Here is an 18724-nt window from a genome sequence, read left to right on the forward strand (position 1 = left end):
ATATTCAGTATTCTAATTCGCATACATGCTTCCTTTCATTCTAAACAAAACAAACCACAGGAGGAGTAGGAAGGACAAAGTCAACCCAACTGCTATGCCCATTTTTTCTGGCAATACCATGGGAAACTCTATGGCCTTCACTATCCCTTATTTTATGTTGTGTTTGACTCTTGAAAACTCACCCAAAGTGTTTAGATCTTAGGTGAAAACAAAAGGCAAAATGGAAGTGATGGTTTGATGACCTGAGTTTTAGCAAAAAGATGTAAAATCAACTCACTCAAAGAACTGTGCTCTAGGCTGGGGTGCAGTGGCTCATGCCATGGCTCCAGGTGCTGCCTGGGCATCAGGATCAGTCGTCGGGTTCATCGACTCGTCAATAAAGGATCGGGTCGATCGTCGGGATCAAATCGGAGATCAAACCATCGTCCGTTCAATCGATCTTTGCTTGCTTTTTTTTTTTTTGCTTGCTTTGGCAGCACGCTTTGCTGCAGATCAATCCTCCATAGCGGCTTTTAAACATGTTATTTAAATTCTGGACAGACCATTTCTTACAAAGACTTCAAGTTCAACTCAGGATGTATGAGGCGGTAGTAGAAGTGTAAAGGAAAAAGTATGTTGTTCACTTGGCAGAATGTGCTCAGTTTCCTAATGCCTCAATATGAGAGGACGGAACTCTCACAGCAGATATAATTTATGACAGTTTTAAGTCTCTGTGGGCAAGACTGATGTGAACTTTGGTAATGACTTTTAAACCACTTGATTCTTGGGCACGCAGGCCCCTGTTGCCAGGGGAAAGACAACAGTCAGGAGGGCAGCCAGCAACGCCGAGAAGTCCCATGCAGTGTGCAGCCCAGTGTACTGTCTATGGAAATTAAAATGTTCAGCACGTAGGCGACCATGGCGCCTTCCCCAGAAGCAGCACTCCAAGCAAAGTCAACCCACAATTCGCACTAAATATAACAAACACAAGTGTCCCAGACGTGTGGCCCAGGGCTGCCTCCTTGACCTTTACATTCCAATGGGGTAAATTCCAAAATGCGCCTGTTACAGCTGCTTCTGTTGACTCCTCCTCCCCACCCTTGCACGAAGAAAGAGCGAGAATTCCTGGCATCTCCATTGGGAGTGAGAATTACAGACAGCAAACTTTACAACTTAATTCTGTAGAACAAAAGATACCTGTCATCAGTCCATGTCTATCCATCTATCCATCATCCAGCTATCCATTCATCCACCCATCTGTCCATCCATCCATTCATCTATTTATCTATCATCTGTCTATCCATCCATCCATCATCTATCTATCATTGGATAATATCTATATTATCTATGTACCTATCTATCATCTATCTATCCATCCATTCATCCATCCATCTACCTATCATCTACCAATTATCTGCACATCTATTATTTATTATCTATCTTACTATAATCTATTTCTATCTACCCATCCATCCATCTATCTGTCATATATCCATCCATTATCTATGTGTCTATCTATCCTTATCTATCTATCATCTATACATCCATCCATCTATAATCTATCTATCCATCTATCATCCATCCATCCATCCATCCATCATCTACCAATTCTCTGTACATCTATTTATTATCTATCTTACTATAATCTATCTATCCACCCTTCCATCTATCTATCTATCTATCTCTATCATCTATTCATCTATCTATCCTTCCATCCATCCATCATCTCTCTATCCATTTACCTATCATCTATCCATCCATCCATCCATCCACCTATCTACCAATCCTCTTCACATCTATTATTTATTATCTATCTTACTACCATGTATCTCTATTATCTATCTAGCTAATTCATCTATCTCTATCATCTATTTGTCATATATCATCTATATCTATTTATCTATCATCTATATATCTATCATCTGTCTATCATCCATCTATCTGTCTCCATCATCTCTCTACCTATCATCTTCCTATTATCCATCCGTCTATCCATACCTATCATCTACCTATCATGTATGTGTCCTCTCTGTACCTACTTATTTATATCTATCAATCTTTCAATCATCTACCTGTCTAGCTACAGTCTATAGATTATAAATTATCTCTACCACATTATCTATAATCTATAGTTTTCTTAGTTACTAGCTTTAAAATAATAATGGTGATTACTACTCCTTTAGACATTTCCAAAGGCCTGAGCTCTGATCAAAATTACTTCCCAAGAACAGGCGTAGCTGTCATGGACCTGTTCAGCTGTCTGTAAGGCTCTTTTGTCTCTAAGCAGAGGAGAGAGATGGGAGAGGAAGCAGGCATTCTGGACTGGCATCTGCAAAGCCCAGAGCTGGCCAAGGTAAAGGGACTGTGTGAGCTTCACCCACGGACCTCGAAAATCATACAATGCCCAAAACAGAGCCAGAGATCCAATCCCCTACCCCGTCCTCACCCCAAGATATGGGGTTTCTCTGATCCATATCTTGAAAGAGTGTGGAGGCAGAAAGAATTACCAAGTAGAACCCCCAGTGTTGAGCCCTAAGTGTGAACATAATTTCTAAGCAGCATAATGAGTATCCCCACACCTAAACATACGACCTGTTTAGAGCTTCACCTTTCCATGCAAACTCTCAAAAAATTAATGGGAAATTAACATAACATAAAACAAACCATTTTAAAGCGCACAAGCGACTCGCATTTAGTCCATGCGCAATGTTGTGCAACCACTACCTCCAGGCAATCCGAGGACATTTTCATCACTCCAAAAGGAGGCCCTGTACCCATTACACAGTCACTCCCCATTCCCTCTTTCCAGCCCTGGCAACCATGAGTCTGCTTTCTATCTCTATCTTCCTATTTGGGATATTTCCTATAAATGGAATCAAACACTATGTAACCTTTTGAAAATGGAATAATTTTATATTTCCTTTTTATTTATCACAGTAAATTTCACATGACATAAAATTCGCCGTTGTAAAGAACACAATTCATCACAATGTTGTACACCCACCACCTCTATCTAATCTCAAAAGAGACCCCGCACTCATTAAGGAGTATCTCCCCATTCTCCCTTCCCTAGCTCTTGACAACCACCAATTCAGTTTTTATCTCTGTAGATTTGCCTGTTCTGCATATTTCATGTAAACGGAATCAAGCACCATATGGCCTTTTGTGTCTGACTTCTTTCCATCAGCATGATGTTTTCAAGGTCCATCCGCTTTCATCAATTCAACCACATAATTAAAAGTGTAAACCGGGAATCTTCCAAGCAAAGACAGTGGATGGGGAGCTCCTAGTTTCTCTTTCCTTCCTTCTGAGATAAAAGGAGAACAAACTAAAAAGTGTGCTAAGGAAGGCAAGTATGAACCCCAAACCAACAAGCAGGCAGGAGAAAACTGTCAGCCAATAAGAGAAACTGGAGAAGTCACTGAAATTCTGCAGAATTCTCAGAAGCCAAATATACCCATCACCAGGGGCAAAATCAGATAATAGGATCTACTCTAAAGGAAACAAGAAGCCCAAGAAAAAAATAAGTACCACCACACAGAAGTGGAATTCCTAACCTCTCACATAACCTTGACAAATTCAGACAAGTTGGCAACCCTTGCAAGTGGGCACAGCTCAACTGACATTCCTCATTTTTATACATGTAGATATAAAGCATTACCAGGTGTTTGAAAAACACCTTCATCACAAAAGACAGAACTGAAAAGTTATGGGGTAGAGTGGGAAGAACCCCAGAAATACCAGACAGTTCATGGAATAGAAATTCAAGGAACAGACAGGCAGACATAAAAATTCTGACTGTGCTAATTAATCTTTCAAAAGATTAGGGGGAGAGGGATACATCTATAAACCAAGAATCAAATGCTATAGAAAAGATCACTGCGGCCGGGCATGGTGGCTCATGCCTGTAATCCTAGCACTTTGGGAGGCTGAGGCGGGTGGATCACAAGGTCAGGAGTTTGAGACCAGCCTGACCAACATGGTGAAATCCTGTCTCTACTAAAAACACAAAAATTAGCCAGGCATGGTGGTGTGCACCTGTAATCCCTGTACTCAGGAGGCTGAGGCAGGAGAATCTCTTGAACCCAGGAGGCGGAGGTTGCAGTGAGCCGAGATCATGCCACTGCACTCCAGCCTGGGAGACAGAGCAAGACTCTGTCTCAAAAAAAAAGATCACTTCAAGGATAATAAATAGTTATTAGAAGTTAAAAATGTGATCTGCGGCCGGGCGTGGTGGCTCAAGCCTGTAATCCCAGCACTTTGGGAGGCCGAGACGGGCGGATCACGAGGTCAGGAGATCGAGACCATCCTGGCTGACACGGTGAAACCCCGTCTCTACTAAAAAAATTCAAAAAACTAGCCGGGCAAGGTGGCGGGCGCCTGTAGTCCCAGCTACTCGGGAGGCTGAGGCAGGAGAATGGCATAAACCCAGGAGGCGGAGCTTGCAGTGAGCTGAGATCTGGCCACTGCACTCCAGCCCGGGCGACAGAGCGAGACTCCATCTCGAAAAAAAAAAAAAAAAAAGTGATCTGCTAAAATGAAAACGGAATAACAGAAGGTTTGGAAAATGTCATTGAGGAAATCTCAGAAAGTAGAATAAAGAGATAAATGGAAAATTTCAGAAAGCTAGAAGCCTACAGGACTGATTCAAAAGGTTCACCAACATGAATTTCAGATTAAGAGAAGAGAAAAAAAATAGAAGAAAAGATTTCAAAGAAATTAAACAGGAAATGTTCTCAATAGCAGAAAGTCTTCAGATTTAAAAAGCCCAGAGAGTACGCAGCAAAAGAGAAAGAAAAAGAAAAAAGAAAGAAAGAGAGGAGGAGGAAGGAGGGAGGGAGGGAGGGAGGGAGGGAGGGAGGGAGGGAGGAAGGAAGGAAGGAGGAAGGGAGGGAGGGAGGGAGGGAGGGAAGGAGGGAGAGGGAGAGAGAATGAGAAAGAAAGAAAATCAGCAGTCCTTATCCTGACAATATGTTTCTAAAATTTAAAAGCACCAAGTATAAGGAGAGCATCATGAAAATGCCAAGAGAAAATGAAAGTAAAATAAAAATATAGGTCAATCCTATAAAGGATGAGGCTGAGACTTCTTATCGTGAATAGTGGACACTAAAACAAAGCACCATATCTAACCTCTGAGTACAATGGTCCTCAACCTAAAATTGTATACCCAGACCAAATAGCTAAATTTCTATACCCAGGCCAATTAGCACATCTGCTGCACAGTTATCTACCATGTACCATTTCTCAGGCAGGTATTTGAGTATGCGTTTCATACTAAGAATGGATATGTATTCATTTAATTTAAAAATATATTTTTTGCACATGCCTGTAGTCCCAGCTACTTGGGAAGCTGAGACGGCAGGCTTGTTTGACCCAGAAGTTGGAGGCTGCAGTGAGATATAATTGTGCCACTGCACTCCAGCTTGGGTGACAGAGCAGAGCCCTGTCTTTGAAAATAAAATGTGTGTGTATGTGTGTGTGGGTATGTGTGGGTGGGTGTGTATTTAATTGCAAAGCAGATGGCAAAGTAAAAAATAAGATAAATCAAATCATATATATTATGAAAAGAATCATCAGCAAAATAATGTCAAACTGAAAACAAAGTGCCATTTACAATTTTTAGCCTTTCATTGGCGATATTAAGATTTCTTTGTAATCTTCAATGTATAGATTAGTGAAATCCGAGGAACCATGTTTAAGGACCATGTGAATTAAAGAACAGAAAGGAAAAGGAGTGCATCATTAGGAACTACAATGACAAAGGTAAGAGAACTCCCGAGAGGGGCTGTTGTTTTGAGATTTCCTCCTGAGCTGACTGTTCTGTCCATCTTCGAGATGCTTAGAGGGATTGGTTCCCCTCTGAACTTCACCACCGAATCTGAGAATGAGGGCTAAATTACACTCCAAAGGCCAGGCTTTGGGATTTTCCTCCAGAAACAGATGACTGAGGTTAGACCTTGCTATTTAGATGCTTGGTCCTGCAAGAACGAGCTTTGCAGAGTATTTGCCGTGCCAACTCCCATACCCCAGTAAGGAAGAGTCCAGAGTCTCCAATCCCACGTACTGACCTGTGCTCTTAAGGAGTGGAGAGGAAGAACAGAGAATGTATAAAATGAAACTTGGCATCGTCTGACCTGGGTCATGAGCTCCACCAGGTAGATTCAGATCCCTATTGCCCACGTCCTAGGTCTCCCCAAGAGCCCCAGAAGCCTCGTCTGTGCAGGGCATTTATGACTTGAATTCTGTGGTAAGGAGAAGTCCACTTGCCTCCACTCTCACATTCTACTCTTTCATAATTAACCTGAGATCTTAACAGAGAGGCACAACAGAAAGTGTTGGGATTCTTAGTTATGTTGTGGTGGTGGTGGTTTTTGAGACAAGATCTCCCTCTGTTGCCCAGGCTGGAGTGCAGTGGTATGATTTCAGCTCACTGCAGCCTCGACTTCCTGGGAGCAAGCAATCCTCCCACCTCAGCCTCCTGAGTAGCTGGGACCACAAGTGCACACCACTACATCGTTATTTTTTATATTTTTTGTAGAGACAGGTTATGCTGCCCAGGCTGGTCTCGAATCCCTGGCTCAGGTGGCTTAATTTAACTTCAGCCTCCCAAAGTGCTGGGTGTGCCTCTGTGTTTGGCCTTTTTTTTTTTTTTGACAGGATCTTGCTCTATCTGTCACCCAGGCTGGAGTGCAGCAGCAGCATCACAGCTCACTAAAGCCTGGAACTCCTGGGCTCAAGTAATCCTCCTACCTCGGCCTCCTGAGTAGCTGGGACTACAGATGCTCACCACCACACCTGGTTAATTTATTTTTAATTTTTCTGTAGAGATGGGGGTCTCTTGCTCTGTCACCCAGGCTGGTCTCAAACTCCTGGCCTCAAGCAATCCTCCCGTCCTGGCCTCCCAAAGTGCCAGGATTACAGGTGTGAGCCAGCCACCACACCAGACTAGAAAACATTTACAATGGGTCTCTATATCAACCACCCTGAGCCACAACTTCCCTCCTTTGCATTCTCTGCTCCACCCTGTACATTCTGGTCCCTGTTATCTGTCTCCTCAGCCCTTAAAAACCACATTTTCTACCCCCAACACACAGTGAAAGTCATCAGCTGCCCTGGAAGCCAACCCAACACCAACGGTTTTCTCATTGTCTGCAAATGTAAGCCAGGCCCAGACTGCTGGTCATCGCATCCCCCACACTCAGTCCCCACGTCCAGCTCAACCCCTCTGGGTCTTCAAGCACATTCTATGATATGTGCTACTACCATGGGGCTACTACCACTCCCTTAACTCGCCTGGAACTCGCTTTCCTTCCAGGCACATGGTGGCCGTGGGAAAGACCACCCATCCCTCGGAGATCTTCCTGCAAACTCTGCTCCCCAAGACGACCCTTCTCATCACAGTCCCTCACCTCCCATGACACAGGACCCTTCGTCTCTTGTGCCATCTGACCTGCTGTGCTCATTTTGCTTACTGGTGGGCTCATCGCTGACTCCTTTCCCTAGCAAACCCACGAATGAGTTTCCTGGGGCTGCTGTGAGAAAGTACCACACACTGGGAGACTTGAAGAACATATATTTCCTCTCTTACAGCTCTGGAGGCCAGGATTCCAAAATCAAACTCCAGAGAAGGCTCCTTCCTGCCTCTTCTAGCTCCTGGTGGCTCCAGATGTCCCTGGGCTTGTGGCCACATCACTCCAACCTCTGCCTCCATCTCCACATGACCTCCTCTGTGTCCGTGTCTCTTCCATCTCTCAGAAGGACACCTGTCATTGGATTTAGGGCCCACCCAAATATTCCAGGATAATCTTATCTTGAGATGCTTAACTAATTACATCCACAAAGACCCTGTTTCCAAATAAGGTCTGTAAATCTAAACTAAAATTCTAGGCCTCACAACTACCTAAATGGCCAAGGGCATTCCAAAGTTAACTTGAAAAACGAGTTCAGGCCATAACGAGGAGAGAGTCAGACGTGCCTCATCATACCCTCCTCCATTTTGGAGTTCAGGAAAAGCTGACAACCATAAACATCAACACAGACCTCAAGTCTGATAAGAAATGTTTACAATCTATTCTCTCTGAAGCCTGCTACCTGGAGCTTCATCTGCGTGATAAAACCTTGGTCTCTACAACCTCTTATCATAACCCAGACATTCTCTTCTACTGATAATAACTCTTTCGACTAATCAGAACATTTAAAAATCTATCTATGACCTGGCACCACCCCCTGCAATCCCCTTGCTTCAAGTAGTCCCACCCTTTCAGATCAAAGCAATGTATATCTTACATGTATTGACTGATGTCTCATGTCTCTCTGAAATGTGTGAAAGCAAGCTGTACCCCGACCACCTTTGGCCCATGTTGTCAGGACCTCCTGAGGCTGTGTCATGGGCATGTCCTTAACCTTGGCAAAATAAACTTTCTAAATTGATCGAGACCTGTCTCAGATACTTTTGGGTTCACAGGTCCCATTCACAGCTTCTGGGGGGACATGAGTTTTATGGGGGACATTGCTTACCCCAGTCCACAGTACTGTGCCATAAGCTGCCCACACAAGGGCAACTGCTTAGAGAAAGAGTGAAGGATTGAAGCTGGAGGCAGAAGACAAAGAAGGTGAAGGGGCAGAAGATGTCTATGTGGACCTAATGACCTGCTCTCAGTGCATTACACGTTCATTGTGGATTCACTTCCCAGGCAATTCCTATGCATGAGAATCTGTTGGATGCTGGGCCCAGCAGCTGACAAGGTACAAGCTCTGTCCTCAGACACCCACGGCTCCATGAGACACATCAGCCCTAAGAAATGGGTGTTTCAATACCACAAGGGAAGCCCTATGGCTGGCAGCAGTTTTTCAAAGGGCACCATCTAAGCTTAGGGATAAATGACCAGGAAGAACTTATCCATCAAGAAATCAATGGATCAATAAACAAGAATGTATATGGCTCCCATTCATCCAGGAGTGTCTAGATGGGGCATGCCTATGCACTGTCATGAATTCCCTTTCCAACACAGAAATGTGCTTCCAAAACAAGTAAACCTGGGCTTCAACAATCAATTAAATGTCTGAGATCACCTCTGACTCCAGCACCCACAAAAGCCCTCAAAATAGCTACTGTCTCCTGCCTCCAATAGGAGACTGAATTAAAAATAATAAGGCGAAGAAGGAAAAGGCAGAAAAAGTCCATGAGCCAAGGCCAGAGGTGGAGATGATAGGTTGCCTGCTGCATTCCTGGAGTACGAATCCTCACAGCATAGCGACAGCAGCTGGAGAACAAGGACCCACAGAAAGAGAAGAGGTCAGAGGGCCCAGATCACAAGGTCATATGCAGCCTCTTCTATTATCCTGAGGCTTATGAGGAGCTATCTGAGGGTTCCAAGACCTGTAAGAACGTCTCCTCTCCATGGCCAGGGAGGGCCCTCTGGCTGTCTAGAGAAAAGGATGATGCAAGTGAATTGGCCCAAAGCAAGGTGCCGAAGACAACACAGAGAAATGGCAAAGTCATCAGTGATTGATCGCCACCTGTGCTGGTTTTATAGTTCTTCATGAGGGCATCAGTGACGACTAAGAGAAATGGCAAAGTGATCAATGACTGATAACTACATGCACTGGTTTTTACCCCTTCATGAGGATCTCAGTGACAACTAAAAGAAATGACAGAGTGATCAATGATTGATAACCGTGTGCGCTGCCTTTTTATCTGTTCATCAGGACGTGAGTGACAACTAAGCGAACTGGCAAAGTAATCAATGATTGAGAACCATGTGCGCTGGTTTTTTATCTCTTCATGAGGATCTCAGCGACAACTAAGAGAAATGGCAGAGTGATCATTGATTGATAACCACGTGCGCTGGCTTTATAGCTCTTCATGGGGACCTCAGGGAAAACATTACGATTAATGAGTATTATAGACAGATGATAACCCATCCTGAAACGCCTAGGATGAAATCCTAACCCACAGGACCTCTGAATGTGTCTGTATTTAAAGATGGGGTCTTTAAAGAGGTGATTACGGTAAAATGAGGTCACTAGGGTGGGCCCTGATCCAGTAGCACTGCTGGCCTCATAACAAGAGGAGATGAGGATAGACACACACAGAGGGATGACCTTGTGAGGATATAGAGAAAGACAACATCTACAAGCCAAGGAGAGAGGCGCCAGGAGGAACCAGCCCTGCCCACACCCTGATCCCAGATTTCCAGCCTCCAGGACGGTGGGAGAGTAAATGTCTGTTGTTTAAGCCGCCCAGTCTGTGGGACTTTGTTGTGGCAACCCCAGTAGAAAAACACAGTATTATTCAAATAAATGAGTTATCCTATTATGGGCTGAATTGTGCACCTCCAAAATTCATATATGAATGTCATAACCTCCAGGACCTCGGAATGTGACTGTATTTGGAGATGGGGTCTTCAAAGAAGAGATTAAGATAAAATTAGGTCGCTAGGGTGGGCGCTGATCCAATAGGATTGGTGTCCTTATAAGAAGAGGAGATTAGGCCAAGCACACTGGCTCACGCCTGTAATCCAAGCACTTTGGGAGGCCAAAGTAGGTGGATCACCTGAGGTAGGAGTTCGAAACCAGCCTGACCAACATGGAGAAAACCCATCTGTACTAAAAATACAAAAATGAACCGGGCATGGTGGTGGGCGCCTGTAATCCCAGCTACTTGGGAGGCTAAGGCAGGAGAATCGCTTGAACCCAAGAGGCAGAAGTTGCAGTGAGCCAAGATCGTACCATTGCACTCCAGCCTGGGCAACAAGAGCAAAACTCCATCTCAAAAAAAAAAAAGAGATTAGGACACAGACACATACAGAGGGAAGATCCTGTGAGGACCAAGCCCAGGAGAGAGGCCTCAGGAGGAACCAGCCCTGCCCACACCTACCTTGATCTCAAACCCAACAGAGAATGCAGACAGGGCCACATTTAGAGTGAGAGTCTTACGGAACTACTGGATACCCTGTTTCTCTCTTTGGTTTAGAGTGGTGGGAATTCTGACCACAGTCACACAATGACAAGACAACACCAGTTGGCACAAGAGCTCTCTCCAGCAACAAGGAATCCGAGACTCAGACTTTTGCTTTGGAGCAAAAATGTGCACCTCCTGAAGGTTAGCCGCTTCCCATCCAGGACACTGTAAAACCCATCTAAAGTGCAAAGACAGACCAGCGGATTGAAATCGAACAGAAGATGAAACATTGATTGACAGGTGCTTAGCTTCCACATCGCCTTGCCTTGAAGAAACAACTGGTGATCAAGTCCTGGTGCGGCGCCAGAGAACATCCACAATTATCCAATGCTACTGCATTCAAAGAGGGAGTTTCCACTCCACGTGCCTCTGCGGCGGACACTTTCAGCAACAGCACGGAGGGGAAAAACAGCAAGAAAACCTGTCACTGCACTACAGCCCACAAAAAGGAGACACTGTCACAAAATCAGGTCCAGCCTGGAGATTGTAGTGGCTGAGAATTTTATGAATCTGTGACAACAGTTTCTTTCTACCCCTTGCTTGCCCCCCTCCATTCAAGGAATCTTCTGATCACCCCTCAAAATAACCTTAGCAGCTTCCTTCTCAGCCCTTTTCTACTCAAAGGTGGTTTTTGTTTTCTGCAAAGAGTCGAGTCTTCTCTTCTGGCACGAGGCTGACCAAGATGTATGCGAATGTCCGTCTTGAATGCTGCTATTATACAGACCCTAGCAGGCTTGGGGAAACGTGTGGCTTTCACTTCAGAGAGCTCCAAACGCGTCCCGAGAACAGAGAATCTTTTCTACCATTCCTTGGAACAGACTCTTCCAGTACACCTCGTGAAAACAGCCTTAAGATTCCTGCCCCGACAATTTTCCTCTCTAAGTCCAGAGTGGGAAAAAACAGGATAAAAGCATCTCTGTGATTTACCAAATCTCTCCTCTGAATAAAAAAGTAATCTGTTTTGTTTGTGTGTTTTAAATTGCACTCATGGCCAGGCGCAGTGGCTCGTGCCTGTAAACCCAGCACTTTGAGAGGCTAAAGGAGGAGGACTGCTTGAGCCTAGAAGTTCAAGACCAGCCTGGGCAACATAGCAAGACCCTGTCTCTACAAAATTTTAAAAAGTATACATTTTAAAATAAATACATAAAATGCACTCATGAATGATCCAGTGTGATCTGGTACAAGAAGGAGGTGTCTTGATGATTTAATGATCAAAAATAGAAGCAGTATATTTCTTATGGGATGAGGTTACACTTTATGTTCACATATCTAGGCCTCTTAAGTCAACTGGTCTATCTGATGTCCACAAAACCCAAGGGCTGGGAGATGGGGCTCACCGGTCCTTGGGGGGCAGGCCTTTCCTGCCATTCCTGCCAGCCAGCCCTTTGCCTGCAGGAGGATTAACCTGGATTCTTATTTTGTTGTTGTTGTTGTTTTTTAGACACGGGGTCCCACTCTGTCACCCAGGCTGGAGTGCAGTGGTGCAATCATAGCTCACTGCCACCTGGAACTCCTGGGCTCAGGACCCTCCCACCTCAGCTTCCCTAGTAGCTGGGACTACAGGCAGTTGCCTCAACGCCCAGCTAAATTTTAAATTTTTTTTCCTAGAGATGTGGTCTCCCTATGTTGCCCAGGATGGTCTCCAACTCCTGGCCTCAAGCAGTCCTCCTGCCTCAGCTTCCCAAAGTGCTGCGATTACAGGCCTGAGCCACCAAGCTGGGCCATCCCTGTATCTGTACTGGAAACAGAAATTAAACCGGTGGTCTGAACTCTCGGAACTCAAGGCAGCCTCTTCCCAGAGCTTTAGGGCCGTTTCAGGAGAACAGACTTCTTCCCATCGGCCTTCCAGGCAGTGACAGTCTCAGGCAGTTCAATGCTATTCCCAAGAAACAAGCCCATTGAAACTTTCAGGACTGCATTTTACAAAAGGAAACTGGTGAAATCCCAAGGCCCCCTTCACTTACTGTAAATCACCCCCTCCCAGCAGCTGAGGCTGATGTCTCCAGCAGCCTCGGACTGGCCATTCCCTCCAGCCCCAGAGAGAGACCTGGGCGAGGCAGTGAGGGGGAGACTCGGAGTTTGGGGCAATCCTGCGGTCAACGTGGGGTTCTCCCCAGTGCAGACCAATCTCTCTCCCAAGCCAGTAAGAATAGGCAGGCTGAACTGAAGGAGCCTGAGCTACTCACCCGACATGGTCCGCGGCGCAGCGCGCAGAGGGCGCGGACCGGCAGAACTGCGCCCGGGAGCAGTGGGTGGACTTCCTCGCCACGAACGAACTCTCGGAGCAGAGGCGCCGTCTCCAGGAATCCGCGTCGATTTCCAGGCCTGGGGGCGACAGCGTGGCAGTCTCGACACCCTCAGCTGCAGGCCCCGCCGGTGTCACCCGCGGCCTCCTACCCACTCCATGTCACCTGCGCCCCACGGGGCCCCGGCCTCCCACGATGCCCCCGCGACCCCCACGCCCCGCACTTCCTCCTTGGCGCTCCAGGTGAGCTTCCTGCCCTCTGGTCAAGGGCCCCTTGACCCCCTGTCCTCCTCGCAGTCACCTGCGACCCCGCTGCCTCTTAACACCCATGCGCCCAGCAACGACACCGTCCCTGGGACACCACCCGACCTCAGCGGTGTCAGCAGCTGCCCGCCGCCCCACGCACCTGCTTGGAGTTCTGGGTACCCTCATCCCCCACTCCAGCTGGCGCCCCCTGGTCACCCCTCTCCACTCCCCGGCCCACCCCTGCGCTCCCGGACCCTAGTATCTGCACCTCTTCCGAGCTTGGGCTGCCTCTGCCCGCGCACCCTGGCCAGGTGCCCCCTCACCCGTCACCCCAGTGCCGCCCCCGCCCACCCCTGCGCCTCTCGCCGCCGCTCCTCCCCGTCTCGGCCTGCAGCCCATCCTCCCCAAGCGCCCCCGAGGCCCCTCCACGCCCTGCACCTCTCCCTTACCGCGCGCTCCCGCAGCCTCTGCCTTGGGTCCGCGTCCCCCACCCCAAGCCTCCCAGCCCTAAGTCCCCGCCCCCGTCTGTCCTCCGTACTGGGGCAGCCTCCGTCTCCCCACGCCCCGCCGCGCCCTGGACGGCCTGTATTCCCCAGTACTTGGTGCCCCGGCTCGGCGCACTCACCCCTAAGCGCCCCTGGCCTACCCCCGCGCCCCGCACCCCTCCCCTCCTTCGCGCTTGGCCAACCTCTGACCTCCAGCCCCCCGCGCCCCTCGCCCCTCCTCTGCACTCCAGGCCGGCGCCCCTCCCCCAGCCCCCAGCCCCGGCCTCTGGGTTCCGCCCCCGCCCCACTGTACACCACCCACCCGCCAGACCTCCTAGGCGTTCGGGCAGTCTCTGCGCTCCCCGGCCCCCCGCCGCGCCCGGGCCTCCTCCACTGCCCACGGTCCCCTTCACCCCACTACAGCCCGTCGCACCTCTTCCGCGCTCTGCCTGCCTCGGCCCAGGGCCGGCGCTGGAGGCCCCGAGGGCAGCGATTGGCCTCTGTCCGGAAGCCCGGCCCCGCCTCCGCCCAGCCCCCGCGGGCGCGGGTCCTCTCCTCAGCCCTGCAGCCCCTGCCCGCAAGCCCGCGCGCCGCCTGGTGCCCAGCCCCGGCTGCCGGGGAGAGAGACCCGGGAACTGCCAGGGGCTGCGATCCACGCCCGCGCCCCGCCCCTCGCCCGCCGCGGCCCCCTCGGCAGTCGGCGGTTTCTAGGTTTGGACATTTAACCTTTAATCAGCCGGCCCCAAAGTAAATGTTTACGATGACTTAAGGCCCCGGGCCCAAGGCCAGCGCGCAGCCAGAGTGGAGGCCGCTCTGGAAGCCTCCCAGAGGGAGAAGGCAGGGCTCATACGCGATCTTGTTGAATGCATAAAAAATGCACGTGCGCATACTTGCACGCGTAAATGAATGAATGAATGAGTGCACGAAAGAGAGAATAAATGAGTGGATCAGATCTCAGCTGTTGAATGCATAGCGAGTGACTGGCTGTACGCATGTCGTGAGTGCATGCATGCGTGAGTGCATGTATGCGTGAGTGCATGTATGCGTGAGTACATGTGAGGCGTGAATGAACAAACAACTACTCATGAATGAGCGAGCCAGGAAATGGATGAACCAGTGAATCAATGTTTGTGCCAAGGAGGGAATGAATGCATTCACACGTGAATGCACGAGTTGAAGGCATGAATGAGCCAATGCATGTGTGAATGAATTTAGAGATATATGCATGAATGGAGGTGTGACTGTGTGGAAAAACCAGGTGAATGCATGCATGCATGAATGAAGGCATGAATCTATGAATGAGTGAATGAATGAGTTGAATGCATGAATGATTGAGTGAACGAGTGAATTCATGCATGCATAGTGCATGAATGAGTGGAAGGTGAATTCATGCCTGCATGAGTGAGTGCATGAATGAGTGAACAAGTGAATTCATACGTGATTGAGCGCGTGAATGACTTAAGAAGTGAATTCATGCATGTATAAGTGCATGTATGAGTGAGTAAACAAGTGAATTCGTGTATGCATGAGTGCATGAATGAGTGAGCAGGTGAGTTCATGCCTGCATGAGTGAGTGAGTGAATTCATGCATGCAGGATTGAATGAGCACATGAAGGCATGCATTTATACAGGAATGAATGTGTGTGTGTGAGTGAATGAACAGAATACATGACAAGTGTGAATATGTGGATGAATGAATGAGTGAATAAATATGTATGAGTACACGAATGAGCTGAACAAACTAGCATGTGTGTTAATGCACGCACATGAGTGAAGATTGCAAAAACTTCATGAATTAATGTATTATGTATGAGTGAACGAATGAATTGAATGCATGGACAAGTTAAGAGATGAATGAATGAATAAGTGAAAGTGTGCATGCATGTATGAGTGAATTCAGTGAATGAATCAATGAATGTGTGAATGCATGCATGTATGAATACATGAGTTGAATGAGGGATGATTGTGTGAGTGCATGCATGTATGAGTGCATGAGTTGAATGAATAAGTGTGTGAATGCATGCATGTATGAGTTGAATGAGTGAATGAATGCGTGAATGCATGCATGTATGAGTGCATGAGTTGAATGAGTGAACTTACTTGGAGAAGAAAAGCCTTCACGTGACCATCAGAAAGCGACGGCAAAGGAACCCAGATTCTTGCCGAAACTGTCAATGGCAATCAATGCAAGCTACAGTCAGGACTTCCTGATCTAGATTAATACCTAGGATGATCGATGGTCTGTGGAGACCAGGCACTGTGCTGAGGGCTGTTCCTGCATCAGCTCAGCCTTGGGGACAGGTATCGGTGGTGTTTTTAGCTCTACTTCATAGATGGACCCAGAGCTGTAAATAAACAGTGGAGGCTGTCTCTGACCTCCAGCAGGCTGCATGCAAGGATTTTCCTCGCGGCTACTGGGACTCTGTGAGATATCTGCAGGCATAGGAAGCATCAAGAGGGCACCTTTATTTATTTTTTATGTTATTACAACATTTTTTTCTGCATTCGTTTGTATTAAACAGGTTTACATATCAAATTTTACTGATTTATTTTATTTGTGTAAATGTATGGGGTAAAGTGCAATTTTGTTACATAGATATACTGAGTTGTGGTGAAGTCTGGGTTTCCAGGGTAAGCATCACCTGAATAGTGTACATGGTACCTATTAAGTAATTTCTCATTCTCCACCATCCTCCCACTCTCTCACCCTTCTGTATCTCCAACGTCTATTAATCCACTCGCTATGTCCATGTGGACATATTATTTAGCTCCCACTTAGAGCGAGAACATGTGGTAATTGACGTTCTTTTTCTCAGTATGATAATGACTTAAGATAATGGCCTCCAGTTTCATCCATGTTGCTGCAAAAGATAGAATTTCATTCTTTTGCATGGCTGAATACGGTTCCATTGTACACATAAATCACATTTTCTGTATCCAATCACCTGTTGATGAGCACCTGGGTTGACTCCATATCTTTGCTATTGTGCATGGTGTGTCTTTTTGACATAATGACTTGTTTTCCTTTGGGTGAATACCCAGTAGTGGAACTGTTAGATCAACTGGTAGATAAAATTTTAGTTCTTTGAGAAATCTCTGTACCATTTTCCACAGGGGGTCCACTTTTAAATCTGTCCAGCCTCTGAGTCATTGGGGAAATCCTTAGGAGCCGAGAAGTGCCCCGGCGGAGCCCCCTTTGCCAGTACGACCTCAGTTTTCTATCCTCTGGATGCCAGCCCCGAAGAAGAGAAATGCCAGAATGAAGCTGGCTCCTCCAAGGAAGTCTCAGTTCTTGTGCAAGGAAGGGGAGACTTTCCCAGCTTCTATGCTTTCTCCTTGTTGGCTCCAATAGTTGCCAGATGTCTGCACAGCCTCGTGCTGCCAACTCGTTCCATGGGGCCTGTGTTGGCTTCTCATTGCTCCAGCAGGGAAACCGTGGAGTGCTGTGATCTTGCTCTGGGTAAGGGAGGATCCTCCTACGGGAAAGGGTCTTACGAGTGTTCTAATGAGAGGTGCATTTACAAATGATTCAGACAGCTCCTGCCTCCCGGACTGTTCAGAATGATGTGATTGTCAACCTGATCCCTTTCCCAAGGTTGGATGGAAGTTACTCCTGGAGTTTTTCACCAAGGCGTTTGTGGCATTCAGGGCGGGATTCTCGGTGGTGGGCCCGTCCTGTGCACTGTGGGGTATTGAGCAGTGTCCCTGGGCTCCATCTGCCAGATGCCATTAGCACACTTTCCAGTAATGACAATTAAAACTGACCTCAAACATTGCACAGTGTCCCCTGGTGGGGGCAGGGGCAGAATCAGTCTGCGACTGTGAGTCACTGTTTAGATAAATGATAAATAAATAGATAGATAATGGATAGATAAATAGATCAGTAGACACATGATAGATGATACATAAGTAGATGATAGATGAGATAGGATGGATGGACAGATAGATGATAGATAGGATGGAGAAATAGGTGATAAATAGATGATAGATATACAGATACATAGACACATAGATGGAGATAGATGATAAACAGATAGATAAGAGATTGATGATGATGATGAAGATAGATACATAGATAGGAAGACAGATATTAGATAAATGACGGATAATAGATAAATAATGATGATAGATGGATGATGGATGGCTAGATGTATAGACAGGTAATAGAGAAATGATACATAGGTAATAGATAAATGATGATAGATGAATGGGTGGATAGATGGATACATAGATAGACAATAGATAGAGTCTTTCTCAACTTTATCACTATTAATATTTAAGTTGAATGACTGTCTGTTGGGGGCGTCCTGTGCCCTGCAGGGTGTTGAGCAGTGTCCCTGGGCCCCACCCACCAAGTGTCAGGCGCACTGCGCTTCTCTCTGGAACAGCGGTCTCCAAAATAGAATCTCAGGCTGCGTTTGGCTGAGAACCCTCACCCCATCTTTTGATTTTGAATTCGGGGTGAGATGTGCAGGCTCAGTCCTGGTCCGGCAGCATCAGCATCACCTGGGAAACTGTGTCATGCACATTCTTAGGCATCTGAACTCTGAAATCAGAACCCTGCATCCCAGGGCTTCCCCCGACCCAGCTATGTGAACCAGGCCTCCAGGAGTTCCCAACGCACAGCCAGGCTTGAGACACACAGCCAGGCTTGAGACGCACTGCTTGCATTTCGGAGATTTGAGGGCGCTGGGGAGGGTAGCTGGAGCCAGGAGGGCTGGAGAGGGGGGGAGCATGGATTTAGTAGAGATAGAAAAGGGCTGAAACAGCCAGAGAGAAAAAGACATTGGCGCAACTGCAGGGATG

General features: G+C 47.2%; 1 protein-coding gene across 7 annotated transcripts in view; it reads right to left on the minus strand.

Moving 5' to 3' along the window:
• The window catches only part of GYG2 (glycogenin 2), a 52980-nt gene extending 38445 nt beyond the window's left edge, over positions 1-14535 (minus strand). For 6 of the 7 annotated variants that reach the window (XR_641764.3, XR_641765.2, XM_003917359.3 and 3 more), the window contains exons 1-2: positions 14352-14535; positions 13129-13267 (exon numbers count right to left, since the gene is read on the minus strand). Coding sequence is in view for 5 of the 7 variants with exons in the window: in XM_003917359.3 (XP_003917408.1) it covers positions 13129-13135 (7 nt within the window). In the remaining 2 variants the exon portion in view is untranslated. Of the gene's footprint in view, positions 1-13128; positions 13268-14249; positions 14328-14351 lie in introns of those variants that run through there. The other variant, XM_009197124.1, reaches the window with a different exon arrangement.
• Between the last annotated feature and the right edge of the window lie 4189 nt (positions 14536-18724).

Source organism: Papio anubis, chromosome Y, assembly GCF_008728515.1.
Source record: "Papio anubis isolate 15944 chromosome Y, Panubis1.0, whole genome shotgun sequence".
Lineage (NCBI taxonomy): Eukaryota > Metazoa > Chordata > Mammalia > Primates > Cercopithecidae > Papio > Papio anubis.